This window comes from Bombus impatiens, unplaced genomic scaffold (genome assembly GCF_000188095.3).
Source record: "Bombus impatiens unplaced genomic scaffold, BIMP_2.2 scf_1100, whole genome shotgun sequence".
In the NCBI taxonomy this organism is placed as follows: Eukaryota; Metazoa; Arthropoda; class Insecta; order Hymenoptera; family Apidae; genus Bombus; species Bombus impatiens.
In genome coordinates this window covers 51,797-75,610 of record NT_177519.1, presented here as the reverse complement: position 1 = coordinate 75,610, position 23,814 = coordinate 51,797, and the positions used below count along the sequence as shown (strand labels likewise).

Below are 23,814 nucleotides of genomic sequence, written 5' to 3'. Positions count from 1 at the left end.
AGAATTTTGATATTTCTTATAAATATATTATATCTTCATTTTCAGACTCTTTTGAATCGATATAATAATGGTTCATCGATATAATAATGATTATCGTTTCTTACTACAATGTTACTGAAACTTCAAAGCGTTTTTTATACACGCATAATGTATTCACAAAAAGTTTCTATAAATGCTCCTTTTAAAATTTAACTATAAATTCCGACTACGATAAAGGACGGAAGGAAAAATAGTATGGAAAAAGGCAGTCGGAACATCGTACTGTGTTCCATAATCGAGATTGGAGTCGCGTATTCACCGAGAAAAACATCGTAAAAGGTCGGTCAACGTGCTCGTGTAGTCCTATCCAGCGAAGAAGAGGGATGGTCGTGTAAACTACTCGGAGGCGAGTCACTGAGAAATTCCGTAGAATGAAAATTTCCGAGGACAGACACGTTTTCATCCTTTTGAGCCGATGGCAGCCCTCCGGGTCCATTTGACTGCATTGACGATTCGTTCGGTGTAGTTTATCGGGCCGAGTTCTCTCTACCCCTTTCTCTTTCTCTCTTTCCCTCTCCATCTTGCTTGAAGAAACTTTCAACGAGTAATCCGTTACGAAAGTTATCGGGTGTAACGTGCACGGAATTTCCGTAAATACGGATAATCGAGAAACGTGCCGACCTCTTCTGTTTCTCTTTCTTCTCTATATTTCTCTCTCTCTCTCTCTCTCTCTTCCTTGCACTGCACCTTAATGGTCCCACTTCGCCAACTATCGATCCACGCTACAAAATATCGCGCTAAAATCGAGGTTGCACGAAGAAGAATTTCGCAGCGATCTTTTTTTGGCTAGCTCGATTTTGGATTTTTTGAACAAAGTACAATAAAAATTGGTAAATCATCTTCAAATTTTCATTATTCTTGAAATATAAAGGATCCTTCAAGTAGGAGTCGGAGTATTCTTTAATATTAAAAGTGTCTAATCCTTAGAAATGTCGACCTATAGATTTCTTATTTTTAACAAATTTGATATTCGCTTCTGTCGATAGAGACATTTTTTTCCATTAAACTGTTTTAATTATAATCTTCTACGTATAGAATGTTTATGATAATATATTATACGTCAATAACTTTATTGTGAAATTTGCAATTTAAATATTCTCTGGAGCTTCTTTGTCGTCTATGTATACGAAAAGATATCAGAAACGATAAGAATTACTCAAAGCAATCGTCACATTCGATACTTTGAAATTCTTTAATCAAGATTTTCCCTTCCCCGATACGTCCATTTCAAAATCTTCATTCTCGCCCTAATGAAACGAAGCTGGAAATTGCCGCGAAGAAAAGAGTGCTCAGAGGGAAAGAATGTTTCTACAAATTCTCCAAATGATCCAGCGTAAGTAACAGGATTGCTTATAGCCAGTTGTTCCGGACACGTTTTAGAAACGTTATTTTCGCAAGCGTTTTCGAGGGAGCTGTATCTCGGGTGGCCCTCGATCGCCCGTTTCTTCTTTTCGCTGTGAGCGTCGTGAAAAAGAGCGGCATTCTGTTATCGTAGAAGCGAACAACAACCACGAGCATGTGTTTTTCTTTATATCGTCGATGTAGGGACGTCACTTGGTCGCCGGATGGGGAAAATGGCCTTCCAAGACAGGTTTCCATCTTCTCGAGAGATACGAGGTCCGATTCTTGGAAGACATCGATGACCACAGCGACCAAAACAACGAAGACATGGCCATTATCCTCGACTTCCTCCTTTATTTCTGCAGCACCTCGATGAACGTCGCTATTCGTGTGCTATTTCGCCAAAGCGCACACTCTCTGCGCGACTTTGACATCGTCGAAGGTGCATCATATTCTTTTCTCTTCGTCTCCTAACCTCGCCATCAACCTCGTAATCGTGCTCGTCTACGAAGACGATGTTTTTCGTAGCATGGTTCTCTTCTTTCATTGCGTTCCTTTGCTTTGAAGCTGCACGGGTAATTTACATCGCGATTGTGTTTCTCTTTTGGCGCGATACTTTCAAACGAATTCCTGATAGCGAAGCAAAAATGAATCCTGTCCCCGCGGAGCACGCCTTTTTAATTATAATTCCATTGTTGCACGCGATATCTTTGACGTCAAGGTTTCACGATCGCGTATTGCGTTCACAAGGAGAATACACAATACAGTGCCAAGTTTAGAAGAAGGTTTAATTATTTTAACTGCTTACGCTAAAGAGTAATGAAAGAGCACGGGTTATCAATTCAAAATAATCCTCAATAAGTTAAATTAAATCTCGAATTATTTCGTTCTGCTTTCATATAACCATAAAAATTTGGTACTACAAAAATGAAGTGTAGGTTCTAATTGAAAAAAAAAAAAAATAGTTTCCTTAAAAAATAAGAGTATATAACCACCGTGTATATATATATAGTCACATGTTAGGAACCATTTCTAAACAGTAAAATAAGACACATATACCATTCACAAAATTTTCAATACAATTTGAACATTTAAAACAATGAACCATCAACACGCGTACCATTATACATTACCTTTACGATACAACAAACATTTATGAAATAAATTAAAATCTTACACACTCCGCAAAATCTGCACCAAAAAAACAGCGTATCCTTAAATATTAAACGTGAGCCACCTTTTCGTCGATCCTCTTAGCCTTTCCTTATCCTTTCGACGATTTCTACCGTACCCGAGGAAACTCTCCCGGTCTCCTTCCTTTCAATTTTTAATCCAGCCTCAAAATTATTCAAGCATGAATGTTTTCGGGCACAATATACGTACGTGCATATGTATTCTGTATAACCAAGGCCAGAAACGGGATGCATGATATATGGCGGACAGATACACGGCCGTTGGTCGCCTGAACGACTATAGTGTAGCGAAGACTACATGGTAACCTTGCAATAGCGAGACTGGAGATGGATAGCGGGCAGTTGCTCAGGGCGAAACATAGAAGAGGAAGAAACTATGCGAAACAGTGAAACCGGGTTTGGAACCGCGAAAGCCGCACTACAGAGTTGAGACGCTCCTTAACAAGGAATCTCAACTACTCATTACGCGAGAACGTTTCTACATCCATCGTTTCCTCAAAACGCCGCCAGGCATTTGCCAGACGTTTTAGCCGATTACGGTGGCTGCGCTGGAAACAATGGCTAATACATTCCCGGCGACGTCGTCGTCGGTTGTCTTGTACAAAAAAAGCCTCGACTCTGGAGTGTTTATCCTCTAATCTTGTGACTCCCGCTAATAAAGTTCATACGGAGAGTGTAAGTACCGAAAGTGTAAGCGGTAGAGTATATTATGATATGTGGAAAAAATCCGTTCAATCCTTACTGGCTATAAATAAATAAATAGTTGCATATAAATAATCACTTTTTTACCTGTCATCTAATATCGAATATAGTACTGACAAGGATTATGTTTGTAAGACAATCGCAAGGCAAGAGGTTAATCCATTAAGGAACGATATTTTGTTTACAGTTTCCTTATAGTCTATTCACGTTGTAAAATTTATTTATTACATTCATTCATTACAATAGATTGTCAAATAAATTTATAATAATTTCTCGCTACTGTTAAGTCTCCCACCTCCTATTCCGCATGTTTATGAACTTTGAAGAACTTAAAATATTCACAACATTATGATAAATTATTTCCCTTTTTGACATTCTAATGTCTAATATACTCATTATAGCGCGATAAGATAGTATTGAGGGTTATTCCGAAAGGCAAAAATGTCACACTACCAGCAAACAAGATTATGCGCCGTTTACGGCGCTATAGCTGAAAGAACTGTGCGGAAATGGTTTTCTAGTTTGGATTAAAGCTGGTGATTTCAAACTTGAAGGTCAAGAACGAATTAAAAAACGTTCAGAACTAGCGAATCGGAAGAGCGTCGTGTTTCATCAGGCGCGGCCTCGTGCATCTTTGACTACTCGACAAAAGCTGCTGGAGCTTGGTTGGGATATGCTACCTCACTCACCGTATTCACCAGACGTTGCACCCTCAGATTTTCACCTATTTATGCCATTACATAATTCCCTTAATGGCAAGAACTTTAACTGTTTGGCCGGCATAAAAAATTATATTTAAAAGTTTTCGCTGAAAAACCTAAGAGGCTTTGAAAGGCTGGAATATTCGAGTTGTGTGAAAAATGAAGAAGGGTCTTGGAACAAAACGATACAAATATAATTCAATAAATGTATATCGAAATTTTAATGTGCTACATTTGAATTTTCCTTAAAAATCGGAACGAACTTTCCGAGCAACCCAATATATAAGATACATTTACGCAACTTTTACGAATCATTTCACTGATTTGTCCTTAATAAAATAAATAAAGGACGTGACAGGATTAACAGAAAAGGACTGATTTTAAGATCAAGATAAATTAATTGTATGTAAATTTGATCAATGTTAACGTGCAAGAGAAATCAATATTTTGATTTTGAATCGCGTCCCGCGAGTCTGAAACTCTATCTCGTCAAGACTTGCTTGTATTTAATAATTATCACGACGACGATGATAATAGTGTGTTAACATGGGTTAACAGCGAAGGAATCCCATTGCCATAATTGTGATATAATCCTGAGAGGATTAAGAATTTGAAGCGTCGCGAGGGATTGAGGGATGAAATGGTGTTAGTGTGTCTGCGTAAACGCAGGAAAAATGATCGACTGGAAGGAGAAGACTTTGTCATCCTCTTTTCACCCAGTGAAAATTACTTTCACTGACGCGGCTAAATAACAATGCCCCCGAGGTCGGAAATTCTTTGAAATAACAGATGAAAGATAACGTGTACAGTATTCATGGATAACGTTCGTGTACTAAATTTAATTCGCGAGTAGTATACTCGGCCGTCTGTTTCACAGATAAAGAGATCTCCTTTGTAATACAAAAACGATTTCCGTTTGTTTCCTGTGAATGCAAAACTGCCTGGAAATAAAATTCGTCCGGCAAAGTACGTATAATATAACCGTGACAGTATCCTAAAGACCGTTGAGATAAGCAGGCAAATTACCTTTCCTGTATAGTAAACACGATAGAGATATAATCAGAAGAATATTAAAATAAATAGAGAATATAAAGAATTAGATAGAACGTTTTTTGCACAGAATGTCACAATATATGATGGGATATATCTATAGGATCATCTAGGATTTTAGGCATCAAAACGACGAAAAAAGTTCTTGTACAGAAGTGCTTATTTTTCAAATTAGAAACAATTTTACTTTATTTATTGAGATATATATATATATATAAATTATCTTTCTCTATAGAAAACAAAATATCAATATGATCAGAAGAATGTCGAAATAAATAAAGAATATAGGCAGTTAGATAAAACATTCCTCATATAATAATTTCGCTAATAACTCTTTAATCCATGAATAGATTTTACTACGCAGGTGTGCTGGAAAAGCAATTATCTTGCACTTTGTTTTCAATTATTTGCACAAAAAATTGCCTGTTTACGCTTCGTACCGCGATCATCGAACGTACGCTGCATAATCTAGTATCAGCAATCTTTTTTCTCAACGTTGCATCGAACTTTTTATCGGTAGATGGTAGTCGGCCAGTAACAGGTGTCCCGTAAGTAGTGTTTTGCATTCCGGATACGGAAAATGATGGATGTTCCGCGAGGAAGCTGTAGGCGGAAACGAGACGCGACGCGGATGGGCGAAAGTGAGGTGGCGAGAGACAAATGTAAAGGGTGAAATAAAACGAGCGGGATTTCCGCGGAAAACTAAACTAGCAAAAAATACAGAAGCCAGTGGTGCGCCTGTACGACACAGATTCCGGTGTATTCGAAGAAAAAATACTTCCCATCCCATGACAACCTATGTACTGATGATAACGTTCCAATGACATTTTCCATTCATGCTATTCAACAATCGGATATCATTGTTCGTTGAATAAATTCCAAGTCGACCCATAAATGACATCATTGGGAAAGCTTATTTCACAAAATTCGCCGTGTTTAATTAAACTTGTTAATATAATATAATGATAGGAGGATTTAATAGAGATTATTAAGGTTTTGTCTTTCTCCCTTTTTCATCGAAACAGAGGATTGAATCGGATGCGGATTAAATGGTTGGTAACTGGATGAAGTGATTAAATAAAATAAAAAACAAATGACATGGATATCTCGCTCGTAAAATATTCAATTCCACCAGGGAAGAATTGTGCTAGTCTTTCAATCTGTCGTTCTAATGATTTCTCACGCTTATTGAACTTTTCGTATATGTCTTAATATTTATTAGCGACGGTGGAGTTTTCAACTATCGCGTCGTGTGTACTCGTTTCGTCTTGACCATAGATGATAAAAGGAATTAAAAGGATAAGAGGACCAAACGATATGGAACGTAATTTTCGTACTTGCTAGATGAATGATCAATTAATCGAATGTAATCTCTCTGACACTGTCAGGAATCGAATTTTAATAGCCAGAAATCTGTTATCTTTTTTAAATTCCAGATTTAGAAATTTTTAAAAACAGAATTATAACTAAGCTGGAGGCACAGTTTGTAATTTATTCGGTATATTGAAAGAAAGGAGCAACTACGTAATCACGACAGAAATAACTGGAAGCTGTTCTAACTAAATTACAGTTGGCGTGGTGCGTTAATTAATTACCATTGGCACCGTTGTTAATCAGCTTCGTTAGAACACGGAAAGTAATACGGAACTTTGATGTCCCCGTTGTTCGAAATCGACCGGTGCTCCGTCAATAGCAAAACATAGTGCCAGCACACGAATCGCCAGCAGGCCAATGCTCCACGTTCTGCACTTCACTGCCCATATGGTGCATTTTTGTTGAATCTAATAAGCGATTGAAACCGAATTTAATATCATTTTTCCTCGAAAACGATCGTCTCGTTCATGAATCGTCCCATCCAACGAAAATTAATAACTGTTTCCTCCTGTCAGGTGAAAATATTTGGGCACTTACCATAGAAAATTTTTATGTCTATATTATATGTGTTATATAAAATATCTTGGAATTTCATTAGCACTAACGAGATACGACTGTTATAACTATGTTAGTAAAATGTAAAACCAATCTGAAAATGTATACAGGAATTGCGAAATATTTATTGCGAATATATATCTAGCAAAAAATACAACGTGAGCGCCTATCTTGAAAATATAATAAAAATGATCTCGCTGGATATTTAAGCTGATTAATATCTATAATGAACAGTCTGTGTATGATTGTTCAAAAGTTACGGGAACAACGCGTAATATTCGTTATTATATATTCTTATATTCGTTATTTTATTCCAAATTGATATTTGAATCACAAAACCTAGTGTTAACTTTGTTTGTAGTTTGTAATTCGAGATGCATGAAATGCAATTTGGTTCCGTATTTACATCGAATCTGAAACTCCTCATTGCGTTAGGGTCTATCGATGAATAACTTGATTACGTCTTGGGAATATATCCGATAGTTTATAATAGTGTACCATGTTATCAATGTTACCATGTTTCTTTTAAGGTGTGGATATAGAAGACAATTTCTTTGATCTACTATCCGCAATTAGCGTGGGAAGCACGCTAAAACATACATAAGAGAAAGAAATGATTTTGATGAATAAAATGACTTCAAAAATGACAAATTATTTTATTGATCAAACTTGATAGCTCTGGTAGCTCTTGGTAGCTTTGTGTTTACACATATGCATCTATATCGATTCACGTAATTACTAAAATAATATCAAGTTGTTTAAGTCATCATTATAGCCTTGTTTATTGTATCAGATAAGATTTATTTATTTTTTGCGTCGTAGACCAATACGATAAAATATTCTGTTGTAAAGAGAGCCAATAGCACTCGATAGCTTTTCGAAAAGGCAGTCAACCAACAAACGATTAATTATTGGCCACCCGGATTCTTCTCTAGTTGAATGGCTAGCAAAATGGAGACAGCGAATAGAACGGTAACAGTAATAAACCCTTTGCTTTGGTCAATTTACATCGCGGCTCGTTCGCTCGTCGTAGATCGAGGTGAACTCGACACGCCGGCAAAAACGTGCATACAATCGGAACACCCTCGAGTCATAGCCGATCTGATTACCAGGCCGTTAATTACGACGATAATTAGCGATCGGTGCCGTGAAATTTGTTGACTTACTCATCGTTGAATCAGAATGATCGAGCATCGCAAAACGCGAACGAAACACCTATTGCTTTTAATCTTGTTTTCCGCTACAAATACCTGCCGTCTCGTTTACGATCGCACGTTTTTATAAATTAATTTTTCATCCGACTGCCGCACACCGGTCCATCTTGCTCTCTTTCTGCTATTATTAATTTCTTTGAAAGAGAAGAAATGATAACGCGGTTAATTGAACGTAAAACGATTAAATGGTGCAGAACAGAATAACGTTTACAATGGGAGGAAAATCAATGAGAAACTGGCTGGCAGCGTTATAAAAGCGTATATGATCAACGATTAAATAATTTCAAATGGAATGTTGGTAATTCGCGAGTTACATGAGAAACGCAGTTCCAACCGTTTTGTCGAGAATATTCGATCGTTGAGTTGACTTAAAGAGGACATCAGCGTGCCTTGATTGCGTTGCAAAGTGGACATCGTGAAACACCGATAACCGTCCGACCTAATTGGTTAATGACGTGCTCCGTCGAAATCTGCGCCTTTGCTTTCAGTCGTGTGAAAATTCTGAACGATTTCTAGGCCGGCTGACACGCTTCGTTTAACGGCTTTACGAACAACCAAAGTAGGATAACACTGTTACCAAAACGGTAAAACACTGGATGGCACATTGTAGCTAAATAATTCGCGAATTATTTAATTCCGACGCAAATTTAACAGCAATGCTTCCTTGGCAAAGTAATTTACGTCTAAACCAAGCAATTGCGCGATAGCGCCATTGTTTATCTTCTTCTTTCGGACAATTAAATATTTTTAGTGATATTACATTAAATAGTTTGAACAATTATTTTAATTTCATGAAATTATAGAATCTAAGTGAAAGAAATAGCGACGAAAATGTGTGCTCTAAAAACCTAATATCCTACACCACTTCTTTTATAATATCATGCATATCATGATCCACGAAACATTAAAATCCTTAAAAATCATATTAACGGCTCTATCCACGTGAACAGAATGTGGGATTTGAAAAGAAAATCTGGCCCTTTGATTGCAGCCCTGCGAGAACCCGAACGATTTCCGGGCGGAGCAATGTGCCGTGTTTGACGACGTGCCATATAGTGGACAACTGCTGAAATGGTATCCACATTACGACCCAAGCAGACCGTGTGCTTTGATCTGCCGTGGCGAACAATCGCTGGAGAACACTGGGAGCCGGCTAAGACAGGAAATGTCCGTCGAAAAGACTCTGCCGCGTGATGCCACCGACGCCTTGCAGTTCGATAGCGAAGAAACAATCGTGGTCCAGCTGGCGGACAAGGTAGAGGATGGCACCAAGTGCTACGCTGACAGCATGGATGTTTGCATCAGTGGTGAATGCATGGTGAGTCGGAAAACCTTTTTTATATTTCATTTGAAGATTACAGGAGTGAAATGATAAGTCACATTTTCCATGTCACATTTTACAGAGGAAGAATATGCTGTTAATTAATTTTATATTGCCGACCTCTCTTTTTTATTTCATGTCGCTGTTACATGTTAAATATACATAGGTATATGTATATGTTCGCCATTTTCCTAGAGATTTGAAAAATATCGTGTTATTGGTCTGTTGTGAAAATTCATAGATTTATCGGTTATTTCTAGAAGATTTTCATCTTCGAATACGCCTTTTTCCAAATTTTGTAAATACGTTAAGGTATCTTTTCTGGCTGTGAGGTAACATTGAAATTAGACGATCAACAAACATGGATTTATGATCGATTTCTCGTGTATTGCTTATTTGTAATGTGTACACGTACTTTATCTTACCAGAAACGATAATTATTGCAGTATTACAGTGTGAGTGACAGCTATATAAGTAATTGTCTATAAAATATCTTAAATTAATATTCGCAATGTAGTTCGAACCAAACGTTGTCGAATAAAGTTAATGAAATATTTGTTTCTTTTAAGTCATAATTAGATTTGTTTCAAAGAAATATGTTGTCCGGTACAGCTTGTTAATTTCACTCTGCAAAACAGAGAGAGCAAAACAGAGTTTCGTTTAGTTAGAATCCAATTTGATAAGTGAGTCGTGGTTCATTCGATTCGAAGGAAGTTGGCGCCAGCGTAACCGGAAACGTTTATCTCCCGGGAGAGAGCAATTTTTGCGCCGTGTCAGTATCCCTTCCGGTGCGCCATATTTTGTACTTTGCACGGAAGTTTGCGAGTTCAGCCTGCCAAACCGCACTCCATCCAATCTTGTGTTTTACGCACGCCCGAGTGCGATTTCTGGCTCGCGTTTAATCGAGCATAGTGCAACGCGGCATGAAAGTGTAGCGGTAGAAATTCAATTACACGAATTAATTGAAAAATATCTGGAAGAAGGGTTGAGGAACGGCGGAAACGGCTACGTAAAAAAGAAGCAAGAAAACAATCAGCATTTTGACGCCAACTTGGGAAATTCTCGAAATTAATTGGTTTACTCGGTTTGTCAAAATAAGTCTATGTAAATAACTCGGAATAATCTTGCGATGAATATTTAAGAAGAAAGTTGCCGGGTGAGTTGGACTGCTTGTAGAAATGCCTGTGGTTAAATTGCAGTATATAAATTATTCTCAGAATTAGTTTAGAAATAATCTTGCACGATAAAAGTATGCACTTTGTACTGTGTAATTTGTAGCATCGGCCGCCAATAAATATCAATCGCGCAGCATCATTTTTAATTTAAACAAGATGAAGATCGTAATTTATAATTTATTAAAATAACATTATAAATTTCCATTACGCCGCTTTTCTTTTTTTTTTTTCTTAATTTTACATGAAACAGAACAATTAAATAGCTTATAATTTAGAGAATTGGTATGTAGAACTTTACTTGTTTTCTTGTTAAGCCTGTTACTTTGTTACTGTTGCGCAAGGTAATTTATTGGCGTTAGTAATTTCTGACTGATAAAGTTTAGCTAACGATATCAGTGGAAATGTGCAAGAGGGTGGTGTCTAAGATCATTGAGACTCGTCCGAAGGGTGCGATGAACGCAAACCATTCGAATGACGTGCACACTAGAAATTTCTGTTATCGATCGTTTTATTCTCTGTCAATATTTGACGCAATTCGTTCGGACCAAACGAAACTTCGTTTTGTTACTAAATGAATGCGCGTTACAATCTTTAAATTAATTAACAATAATGGACAACCCCGCGGCACGCTTATTACATTTTATTAAATTTATCGCAAACAAATTATCCTCCCGTGTCGTGTAATTTCGTAACAGATGAACTACGCTGAAAATAATCACGGACTCGTCCGGATACGTTTATATTGCGTCAATAACGTGGTTGACTTTTTAAGCATTACATTCGTTCGATGAAAATACCTCTGTATACGCGTTTTGGGAATTAAACAATCGGTAACGAGGGTTTGTTTATCATATTTCGTTACAATAATCTCACGATACCAATGACGTTCTCGCTTCGAATATTATTTAGGCTATGCGGAACATTAGCGAATGCTATATCAATATTTAACATAAATACGATGCATTTGTATACATATTGAAACAGCTTATTTACTCATGGATACTCAGTGTAGCCAATGAATAATGCTATTCCCATTGTTAATTAAAGATTCCTCCGGCATTGATAATTAGTGTATATAGAGTAACATTAAAAATAGTTTCACCTCTTAAAACTCTGTCTGCATGCTGGCTTATTCTATGTTTAATCCTATATAAATTAAATTAACCGATAAGGAAATGATGGTAGGCCCGATATGTATTCTCTATATGTGGCTCAATTAATAATATATTAATGATATATACGTATATAATAACAATGATTGATTTAACAAACAGCGTATTGTGTATACAATTTATTAATGGAAATCAGTTGATTTTATCATTGGTCAGCCCTCTCAAAATACGTGAATAGAGACGTAAATAGAGATCAGTGATATAGGCCTATCACTGGTCAGACATATAAAGTCGCGGTCTACAATATGCATCGTCCGATTCGACGAATAACCAATTCAATTTCCAAGGGAATTTCAGCGCGATAATTTCCAAAATACCGCAACGAATCGTGACACTGATAGCTCTTATAAATAAAATACCGATCTTTTTCTCGGAAGCGGCGAGAACACAGGGAAAAAAGCGTTTTTGCTGGCCGTTTAATGTTGCATACGCTCGCAGCGAAACTCGATAAAATTTTGAAGGTTTCATTTGCAAGTTTTATCATGCCATTAATATGCGTTTAAAATACTCGTGTGCATGCACGCGAATGCGCGGACAAACAATACTTATTACGTTCAAAGCTGACTTCGTTTATACGCGAGATACCGATGTCTTTGAAATTCGTACAGAGAGATTTTAGATTTCGTTCCACGAAACCGTACATTTTCTGAAGCACTTTGGAAACGCGATACAACAAAGAGAACGAAAGATCGAGGTACATTTATCAAAAAAACGAACGATCCAAATTCCGGTTGTAATACTATGTAAAGCAAAAAACACATACGCCATTTTTCAAGTATTTCCATATTTAAATAGATATTTGCATTTTTTAACGAGCTCCACATTTTCACGAAAGAAAGTAGAAAAATAGTCGCTTTTATTCGACCAAACAACCATTATCTGTACGTTCAACCGCGTCTCGTCTTTCCTTTCAAAATGATTTCCACTTCCTAATTTATATTCGCAGCCTAGAAATTTCAGAAGCGAGCCGACTAACGCATAATTAATTAAAAGCAGAGATCAGACTTTTAAATATGCGATCGTAGTCCCGGCCCTTGGCTCGAGATTACGCTGAAAACGTCGGTTAAGAATTAAGTCGCAATTGCTGCATCCCTTGTCGAAACTTGGCAAGGAAGAAGAAAGTTCCGGCGGAAACTCGTGACCGGAGAAATTTACTTAGGTAGAGCATACAGTGTGCCCTTTATTCGCCTAAACCTCCCTCCCTCTCCCTCCCTCTCTTCTCTGCTGTATTTTCCTCCGTACTGGGCTCGCCCGAAACATGTTTATAACTTTTGGTTTTAAATCCATGTGATTGTACACGACCACGTTTTTCCTCGGCGGACGGAAACGCGAGCTAACGAGGCGTCGTTGTCTGCCCGTCTTCGACCAATATTTACCATGGGTGCGTCGAGATGCCCGCACTTCTCGTCCATTAAGTTAATTCGATCTTACTTTACACCGTTGACGACTTTGTGTACCGAGAGGCAAGCCGACGTCGACAGAGGGCTACTTTCGTCGATTAACCCCTTAAGTAGTCGCTGCCTGTCTTAAGTCTGAGAACGCTAACACCAGGTGACGTACACTAATATTGATGTTGTTTATCGTTTCATCTAGCAAATTAAACACCATCGACCTGCTTCGTCTAAAGACATCGCCGTGTTACGAAATTCATTCTTGAAGAACTTTCATTGATTAAAAAGTCGAAAATTTTGAATAAGAATCTCTTAAACGTAACGTGTTCGACAAAAGGGAGATTAAATGTGCCTTCAAGCCGCTCAAACATCTTTTATCGATCTCTACATTTTCTGATAGCATTCGATGAGTAGTATCATTCTCTGTTCTAACGTCTAAATTCATATGGAAAGATTCCTAACTTCAAAACTGATATATTTTTAACCGTTTACGAACCTAGGCTGCGTTGGCATTGACATTGTGTTTCGTTCCGATTTCGTTCAAATTTTTTAAAGCTTAATCCAACAAGACTACATCAACGTAGATATATTATTATGATTATGGTACATATACATATATGTTAGGTTTGTATTATTACATACAGCCTTCGAATTTAACCTATTAAGTATGAACCAATAAGCACTGAAATACTGAATGTGGCACAGACATAATTAAGTGTATTCACCAAAAGTGTATATACCAAAAGTAGAACATTGCTACGGTTTTGATTCAGTTAGATTAAGATGTCCATATAAGTATATCATCAAATATCATATCAGGAAATTGAAGATGAGGAAATTGAAATAATAAAAGCTAGTGACGTTATATTGGAATTGTCTTTAACGTTAGTTGTTTTCTATAATATCATAACCGTGTAGTATTAAGATATGTTTCCAATATTAATAAAAGTGGGGGATATGATATAGAATAGACATGGTATGGAATAGACATATATGATGAACCATTACGCACCAAAACCAGTAAAATGTGTGTGTATTTAAGACGTGCAAATAAAGATGCACGAACACGAGTACGATAATGTAGCGGACGATTTGCGTTACAAGTTATCCAAGCGTAGACGTGGAGAAACACGCGAGACGAAACAATTGGAGGAATTTCCGTGGATAGAAGACAAACTCTAATGAGTCGTGATAGCACAAAAGCGTCGCGCACTTATCGAGCGTGTCCAACGCGAGAGATGGGAACTGTCCGCCACTTTAATAATGCAAAACCAGTTTGCGTTTACAGAAGCTCGGTTAGTGCTTAATTACGTGGACCCGTCTGCTGATTAGATATTGTCCTTGCAACTTCGTCGCCACTGTCGTCGCCATGAAATCCCGTTAATTATTTCTTGACACCCTCTTAGACTTACTCTCGAATCGTCTCTACTTGCCTAGTTTCTTCATCTACTCTCCGATAGTTTTTATCTAATTAGTGTTTGTAGGGTTTCCCTCGATCAAATAGTAAAATAAAATTCGATAATCTTATAAAAAGGAAGAATATCTATCGAAAGTAAAGTCTCTTTTGGTTAAATTTTGTTTTAAGACAATAGAAAGATTATTCGAGCGCAGTACAAAGCTCTTCATACCCGTTCTGTTTTGTTCAAGGTACACGGAGAAAGGTACACGGAGAAATTAGCGATATATAAGCGGTTCAGTGGTTCCGCGATAAATTCCATCGTTTCAATGAAACCGGCTAGAATAAGGCGGACAAAGTGATCGAGTCCGTCTGCAGCCGGAAAATCCCATTCTCCGGGAAACTATGTTAAAAGGCAGAAACGAGTGTAGAGAAAAGAAGGTCTGGGATGGGGTTGGATGGGATAGTGGAGCGACGAGGGTGGAAACTCGCGGCGGGGAAAAGGGTGTATTGAGCGTAATGGGCTAACTCCGGTGGATGGTGTACCGACTGCCGAATGGAACCTTGAAAGCCGGTTTGAATAATTGAACGCCAGTCAAATTTACGTAACGAAATAGCCGAGAGACGGAAAGTCGCGGAAATCGCCGATTTACCTTTCGACCAGGATCTTGTTATCTAACGATAGGGTAAAAGAAGAATTGTGAGCGATTTTATTTTGTTTTATAAGAGTAATAGATAAATATTAAAAAATCTATATTCTCTTTTGCAAAGTACCTCTAGATATTTGCTTATTTTTGACAATATGTTTGTTCAATTATAGAATGACGATTTTATTCTTTACAATCATCATAACTACGTACGACGGTATATTATGATTCGATTAAACTTTTTGATTTTTAAACATCTATATGCAGTAATAAACCTCGCGGTTATAACTTTATTCTTCATCTTCAAATCGATCAATTCTTCAATAATAACTCAAATTAATAGACACCTTCTAAACCAATGTTTCTTTTAGTAGATATTTTAGTAGATATTTTAGATTTACAGATTTACAGTATGATAGTTCCATAAGTAGTAAATATTGCCTCTAATTGTTAATTTATCATTAATTTATATCCTTTGCTAAATTTCACATCCTTTTACCACAATTCGGCCAAAATGTCCGATTACGTTTATGAATATTAGTAACGTATATTAAAGTCTATAACGATACCGGAAGATAATCGCCTCTCCTTTCTTTACTAACGTTTATCAAACGAATTCCATCAAAAGAAGCACCATTACAGTTAATTTATTCGCGAGTTCGTCCATGGAACGCAAAGAATCCACTAGTGCTTCGAAACGAGTACTCATATTCTCGCAGCTCATAAACGGCCATTGGCGAGATATTTACCGGATTTAAAGGTATTATTTGCACGGATCGAGCAAGGATAGTCAGAACTACGAGAAAAAAAGAAAGGGGGAGATGAAGATCGGCGCCGTTAAGTTCCACGATATTTCATTTCGCACACCCGACGCGACTGGCTAGCCGTTTCTCTTGGCTTGTTTACCTAGAGAAATAACCGGTTGCTTCGATGGTCCTATCCTTCAATTACGGGGCTCCGCTGCAGGTTTCCACTTCTCGAGCAAAGTAAACCTAATCCTGAGCGCCCGTATTGTGTGTCTCTTCCGTTCTGTTTGCGCGCGCGCGCGCGCCCGTGTACTGTGGACACAGTGGCGTGCTCACGGACGCACAAGTATATGTGAATATGGCACGTGTGCGCATGTGACCTGTCCCTTTCACATTTGTCGCTGACAGGGTCTAAAAATCGTCGTACATCGTTTGAAATTCAGCAACTAAAAGAGAATCTCTATGAATCTTTTAAACGCTCAAAATGGCTTTCGAAATAAGAGTTATTTTCAATTTACTAACTTTGTTTTTATCTAGCTTTTCTCTTCTTCGAGCCACTTGAAAATCATATTAACACCTTCTTAAATGCTAATAAAGTATTAACGAATGTGCAGCAAATTAGCAAGTAGTGCGAGTAAGAAGCCATAATTGGCGATACACAGTTTTAGCACGCGTAACAGTAATAAACAGTTGCACGAAATTTTTCTTCCTCCCAGATATGTTGCGTCCAATGTGAAAGTGGCATTCGTTGAAATCTTTTCATTAAAATGATAACAAGTATGCGATACTTGCTTCCATTTGAAGCTTCCGTTAGAAAAATAGAAAATTACAAGTCTTGGTATTGTGGCATGCGTTCGCTCGATTAAAAAACCGCTCTTTGAATAACGAGTCCCGAGATCCTATTTCGTAAGCGGAGTTAACAGCCAAGCCGTCAGAATGGGAAAAATAAAGGGAACAAAAATAGAGGGGAAAAACGAGGAACGTTGTTTCGACGTGTTGCTAAAATCGCGTATCCCAGATTTAAACTCTATTCGAACTCCCAGCGGTGTACTCGAGGCTGACCTCCTATACAAGTATATAATGGATGCACATGTGCATCGGTGCATCGGTGCATAGAGCGAAGAAAGGTCGCGGAACGAATCCGACCTCGTGTAAAATTAAATCTCAATTCGTCCTAGCGGTATCGCGAACGCGGTCTATTCGATTTCTCCAGACTGTTCCATGTTTTTTCTTCTTTCACTTTTTTTAAACACAAGTTGTAATGCTATTCAGTGGCTCCGTTAAATCGTAGTTCGCGCGAGCGAATAAATTCCACTGACTTTAAGTTCTCCCCTTTACTCTTTTATTCGTTTCTTTCCTTATTTCTCTCCTTTAAATTTTGTTTTCTCTCCTTGTTTCACTTTGCTCTCTTCTACCTTTTATCTCTTTTTCCCCGTCGAGAAACATGATTCACCAAAGTTACTTTCTACGCGAATTCCGCGAACGGAACGGCGCCTTCCAACTGTCGAAGAATTCCCGCTGAAGTGGAAATGCTGTTTCTAAATGCTGGCGAACGGCGAACGTGTTTCCGATGAAAAGACGCGAGCAACGTTGCACGAGCTCTCACTTAAGCAAGACAGCGGATTGACAGAATTTTTTGAAAAATTCTACCGCATCGTTGTTGCGATTGAATATTAGCCAATATTAGACAATCATTAAGAAGAAATACACAAACACATGGAGAAAGCATGAAGATTAGAATAACACAGAAAACGATCCACTGCACATATCCGCAGTAGTAATATATGGGTATCCGTGTGTTACTATTTAAAATTCGATCGATACCAACAAGAAGACAAATAGTCGAAGAAAATGTTTTAATAATTATCGCATACATACATATATTCAAATAGATATGGCTTGACAAAATCTTTGATCTTTGGTCGTCAAAATCGTCTCACCGTGGCAGTCGATCGTTCTTAGGATCTCGTTAGGCTCGTGCCTCTCCTTTTTACGCACTATTCCATTTACATATATCCTTCCTCGTCTCGACTCTCTTTCACCTGACATCTTTGCCACCAGTTTGGTTCGCTCTTCTCGCCCGGATAAGGGATGAATAATGTACTTGCCGACCTCGGAGCAAACCTCCATGCCGCCTGAATGACAAATCAGTTTGCCGTCCGAGCCAGGTCACGAATCGATGTCAGCTTCTTCTCTCGTTCGCATCTTCTTTTCTTCTTTCTTCTTCTTCTTCTTCTTTCTCTTCCTTCTTCCTTCTTCTCCTCCTTCTTCTTCCTCCTCTTCCTTCTTCCTTCTTCTCCTTCTTCTTCTTCTTCTTCCTCTTCCTTCTTCCTTCTTCCTTCTTCCTTCTTCCTTCTTCCTTCTTCCCTCTTCCTTCTTCTCTCTTCCTGAAAGGTGCTACTGCATTTGTACTGGACGCTCGAACTGTTCGAACTGTGCAACCACATTCAGATTATGCAGAGTGACACCCACCGCTCTTCTTTTCGTTTCATTGATTAATCTTTTACGGTTTAGCGCTCGATGCTCGAGTTCCATGACACCTTCTATCGTTCCGTTCCGCCTTCTATTTACGTTTGACAGCATAAGAGAGCTCGTTGAGCGACGTATACGTGTCTTGTTTCCTTTTTCAAGGGGAAAGGAAGAATTTTGGATCAAAACGCGTTATGGATCACCGAGTCGAAATTTGTTTCGCGTTACAACCAACCTGGTATCAGGAGACTGAGTTAAAGTTCTAGTTTATTGCAAATCGAAGTTGCTCCCAGGGGTGCGTGACATAGCGCGGGATCGTCTTTAGATTATACGCCCACCAGGACCAATGCTTCTACTTGGTATAAAACGGGGACTTAGCATGAACCCTTAGAGTTTAAGTACTGATTTACTATCTATTTGTCGTTACCCACTTGATTACACGTTAAATCTCGAAATCTAAATGCAGACGAAATTTATCCACGTTCAAATTTATTCATTTATTTGCATAATATTTATCGGAAAATAATTAAAAGAAAATATTGTGGGGCTTGACCATATAACGCGAGATGTATGTTTCATGTTGCAAAAAGTGTTACATGAATGACGTGAATTATGTTAGTTCAAGTAGAAGAAATAGATCTTTATATTTGTTATATCTAGATCGCGGATATTTTTGGAAATCTATATTCTTACGAACATAAGTAAAAAACTGAAAACACGTACTAAATCTTATAACAACTACTTTACCTTGAACGCTTTATATATTTTTGCATATTCTCTACGTTTTGCTAAGTTTAAATATCTGCAATTTACTTATGATTATTAGCTTCTATAAACAAGAAACAAGTATCGCATTCCCAGAAAAGATGAAAAAACTCTGTTAAATTTATCTCGCGCGTTATATGGGTGTTTTTATTGTACTCTATAAACGCTGCTACAACATTTTATTAACGCTAACTTCATCATTAGACAGAGTAATTTCTTTATTAACCTTTAGTATTTATTAACCCCACATAAAAATAAAAGAAAGAACCCTGTCGCCAATAATATTAACAAATTCGATAAAGACGATAAGAACCACAATAATCTAGACAAAGGTCTATGATAACATGATTTTATCAACAGTATAAACCTATAAATTAATTTTTTCAGCCAATTCCACACAGCGCAAATAACATTAAGCAACTTTCTAGACGCAAATCGAAAGAGAAACGTTTGGTAAAAGAACGACGAACAGTTCTGTTAACGAAGGCGGTGTGATCTTTGTTTCAGAAAGTCGGCTGCGACCTGCGAGTCGGCAGCAACAAGAACACGGACCCGTGCGGCGTGTGCGGCGGAAACGGGTCGAGCTGCCAATCGCGATACTCCTGGAGTTTGGAATCGATATCCGCCTGCTCGAAATCATGCGGCGGAGGTGAGTGGTTGGTTACGAAGTTCATTCGGTTGAAGCACTTACAATTAGTTCACCGGGAGGTAGTCCATTTACATCGACGCTGGGAGCAATGAATTCTAATGAACTTTGAACCCGCGAATCGTCCAACGTTCCTCGGTACTTTTGCCGAAATTAATAACGGCTACTTACACCGGTTGATTTCTCCCTGCTATCGTAACGTTACGCTTTGCATTCTAATCGCTGTCCTCCTTGAACGTTGGACACTCGAAGAGTTTCCTTCCTCGTTGTTTCGTCAAAGAACAGGAGAAATGTACAATAGTTGGCGAAAATCTTGAAATACTTGTCGTAGAAAACTTTATTTTGAACCATATGTGTGCTGTCTATGTATTACGTAGAATATTCTGAGATAGCTAAACTTGTAGAACAAAGATCATCGAAACGATAAATGAAACCGTTCAATGAAACCTCATCTTTCATGGGCGCTTGAAAAGTCTCTTTATGAAAATATACGAGACCAAATTTAGTCGAATGCAGAGCAAAATTTTGTCACGAACGATAAATCTCTATTTCAGAAACGTAGTGGAATCCTCTTTAAATCTTTATACTATTTTCCACTTTACGAAAACGGTACCGTCGATGTAATTTAAAATGATCGTTTTAAACGTCCCATCTCGCAAACGAAAAAATTCATGGAAGAGCAAGAAAAAATGAAACATACAAATGCAATCCTCTAAGCTATCCTCGTCTGCAGGAATCTCTAAAACATTTTAATAATTAATTACCCAGTATATCAATAAATATTAACGTTCAGTGATATTATATATTTAGAATGGCTATTCACGTTGTATGCTAACTTTTTACTAAGTATATTGTTTGCGATGAATATCTTGTAATTTCTATATTCAGATTCGTCTCAAATTTTATAGTACTTATAACATTTCAAAATTACACATGTTTCACAGAACATAGAAGTTATCAGTGTTGAAATATTTTCGTGAACCAACGTATAATTCTCTATAATTCTCAGCCTTGCAATTGCTGCTCAACATTATTACTCCAGTTTTATTTCCCAAGATAACTGCAAACAAGACTATCACGAAGCAGATAAGATCACGATATTTTCGAAAAACGTTCCTTCTGCAAGTTATCATTCTTCAGTCACAAATTGAAATACGATTTCCGTTTTCCGTCAGGTTTCAAGATCGCAATGGCGGTGTGCAAGACGATCGGCCCGGACGAAAACGTGGTAGACGACAGCTATTGCGATCCGGACAACAAGCCAGAGAAGACCCTGATGCCGTGCAACACGCACCCCTGCACTGCAAAGTGAGTACCTTTCCCGACGTCTGGTGTACGTGTCCGTGTCAAAGAACGTTAAACCGATGCCGCGGATTTTCGTATCGAGGCGAAGCGTGTGGCTTCAAATGCGCATACGCGGACAAGTACAAAGAGTATTTGACAGATTGTTCGCGGATTTTTCCACGAGTCATGGATGGAGTGTTTGTACGCGCTCGCGGTAGAAAAACCAGTTCCATCGGGGGCGATGTCAATCCTCCACATCTAGATTTCTATTCATTTCTCTTCTACCAATGTCGCCGAGAAAAGAAACTCGATCTGATATTTCTATTCCAGAAATCAATGACTTTAGCTGAGGGCTGAGGTATTTGAGACGTTGGTGACTCAACTTTTTCCGTTCATTCTCTTCGGAATATAGGATTTAGGACGCAGAATTTGTAATATAAGACGTTCCAGGTTTTCTCAAACTTTGTCCGAATGTTCTATGGGGATAAGAAAAAGATGTTATACGAACATAGAGCGTTCGAGGATTTGTTAAAAGGTTACAACGAAAATAGAAAATAGAACGATATCGAAGGCAGCAATGTTGTTCAAATTTATGTCGTTTTTTACGTGTGAATGACTTTGAGAAACATTGCATCAGACGAATATTATCACATATAGTGAATTACTACTTTATAAAATATAATAATAAATTCAATTTTCTATATAATTGTTTTCGGTGGAAACAAGGAACGTTTTAAAGTGGAGTCTGCTTTATATATGTATTTCTAATCTCTATTACAACACTAAAATAAAGCTTGAAATAAAATGAAATCTTATAATAAATTTATATTGCAAAATCGTAAGTGTGCCAATACTTTACGACTACTTTAAAGATTCATGATTCATATTTGGTATATTTAAACTTTAGAGTGGACAGTTATGTTAAAAAAAAAAAAAAAAAAAAAAAAATTAGATAGAGAATCATATTTTTTACAGATTTAGAAAGAATTTTATATGAAAATCGAGGCCGTACCGATACTTCCATTTGGCGCTATATATTGCGTTTTGTGACGGATTTAATATATTATACATTGGTGAGAACTTACGTCCAACAGATGAAAAATAGAAATTCGCGATTTTTCGAATCGCTGCGAGTCCAAGTAACCTGTACGTTGGACTGAAACCTAGGATCAGAAACTTCATTAAAGCTTTTCTAATCGGCGGGACCCCGGGGTTCGAGATTGAGCGTTTCGGTTTTACGAGCAGACCAGGGAATGTTTGACTCGGGGAGCACGTTCGCGCAGCTGCTCGAAATTCTCGTATTTTCCACGTGCTATTCGTGAAATCGGAACTCCCACTTTTGGGATTAACGCCGGCCAATCTTCCTCTCTGACCAATTTCCTCGCCGTAGCCGCGGACAAAGCAAGCAAGCAGTCCCGATTATTGTTAGACAAGCCGTATCGGTGGTGGTTCTGTACGTGTGCAACGCATGCAACGCGCAGAAATGGATATGTAGCCGTGTAGACTTGCAATACCCGGGCTTGGAAACGATGGGCCGGAGCTTTCAGGCGGACTGAACGGCCATTAGTCGACGGACGTAGCGGGAAAGAGCAAAAGCCCGGCGGGCCTCTTTCTGAAAGAGACTTGGAAAAACAAGCCCCCAGTACCTTTCACCGACGGAGACAAACCCCTTGTTCTACCTCCGCGTCGAAAACACCGATTGCGAACACTTTGGCTAGAATCGCTCGTTGAATATCGAAACGGCTACATATACATATGTATAGCTACCTTCTTGCAAGCCACGTTGTACAAGTGTTCAGAATAAAGACTTTCTCGAATATCGTCGAATATTCCGCTGTTTACGGTGTTTCACGTTTTATATTTACGTTAAGGTAGTTTTTTGAAAGTTATTCCTTCTACGTTGCCTGTATATTGTACTATGTACATTATCCTGTATATGTGCAACATAATGAAAACATCGGGTTTGGCAAATATACAGAATGTACAGAATATAAAATGTATTCGTATGAATTCGCGTACATAAGATTTAGTCAGAGATAACAATTGGATAAAAACAAGATAGATGAGAACACAATCTTATCTATTCTTTAATATAGAACATTTCGTTTTAGAGAATACGTCTGGAATAAATATTCAGCTTTCAAGTTGCTCCATCGAAGTTTCAATAAAAAGACTGATAGTTCTAGAAAATATGTTCATTTACTTACTAGACAATTAATACGTGCATACATTGGTTAGTGAATTACTATAGTATAGTGAATCAATATATTCGCTATAACAATATAATCATAAAGAATGTCTATGCATCGTTAGAATCTTATAAGTTTGGTCCATCTTCATTAACCAATATAAAAAATAACTTGGAAGAAGTACATCTCGACTATCTTTCCGTTTATACTATCTTTCCGTGCAATATATTCTCTATTTTAGAACACACATTTATATGATATCCGATATCTGCCCATATCCTTCATTTTACATTGCACGCATTTTTCACGTCTTTTTTTCCGTTTTTTAACGTAACGTCGATTCGCATATCGTGGTCGAAGAAACACAGACGAACAGCCCGGAGGAAGTAGAATACTCCGACTGTCGAACAAACAATTCGTCCGGCGATATGGCTGTTTTTCCTG

The 23,814-nt window shown here is 37.9% G+C and overlaps 1 protein-coding gene across 1 annotated transcript in view; it reads left to right on the top strand.

Moving 5' to 3' along the window:
- Window positions 1-23,814, top strand: part of LOC100745833 (protein madd-4) — a 109,407-nt gene that overhangs the window by 58,949 nt on the left and 26,644 nt on the right. Inside the window, exons 4-6 of the mRNA XM_012391667.3 lie at window positions 9,161-9,487; window positions 19,759-19,900; window positions 21,073-21,205. Coding sequence (XP_012247090.1) covers window positions 9,335-9,487; window positions 19,759-19,900; window positions 21,073-21,205 — 428 coding nt within the window. The 5' untranslated portion in view covers window positions 9,161-9,334. The remainder of the gene's footprint in view (window positions 1-9,160; window positions 9,488-19,758; window positions 19,901-21,072; window positions 21,206-23,814) is intronic.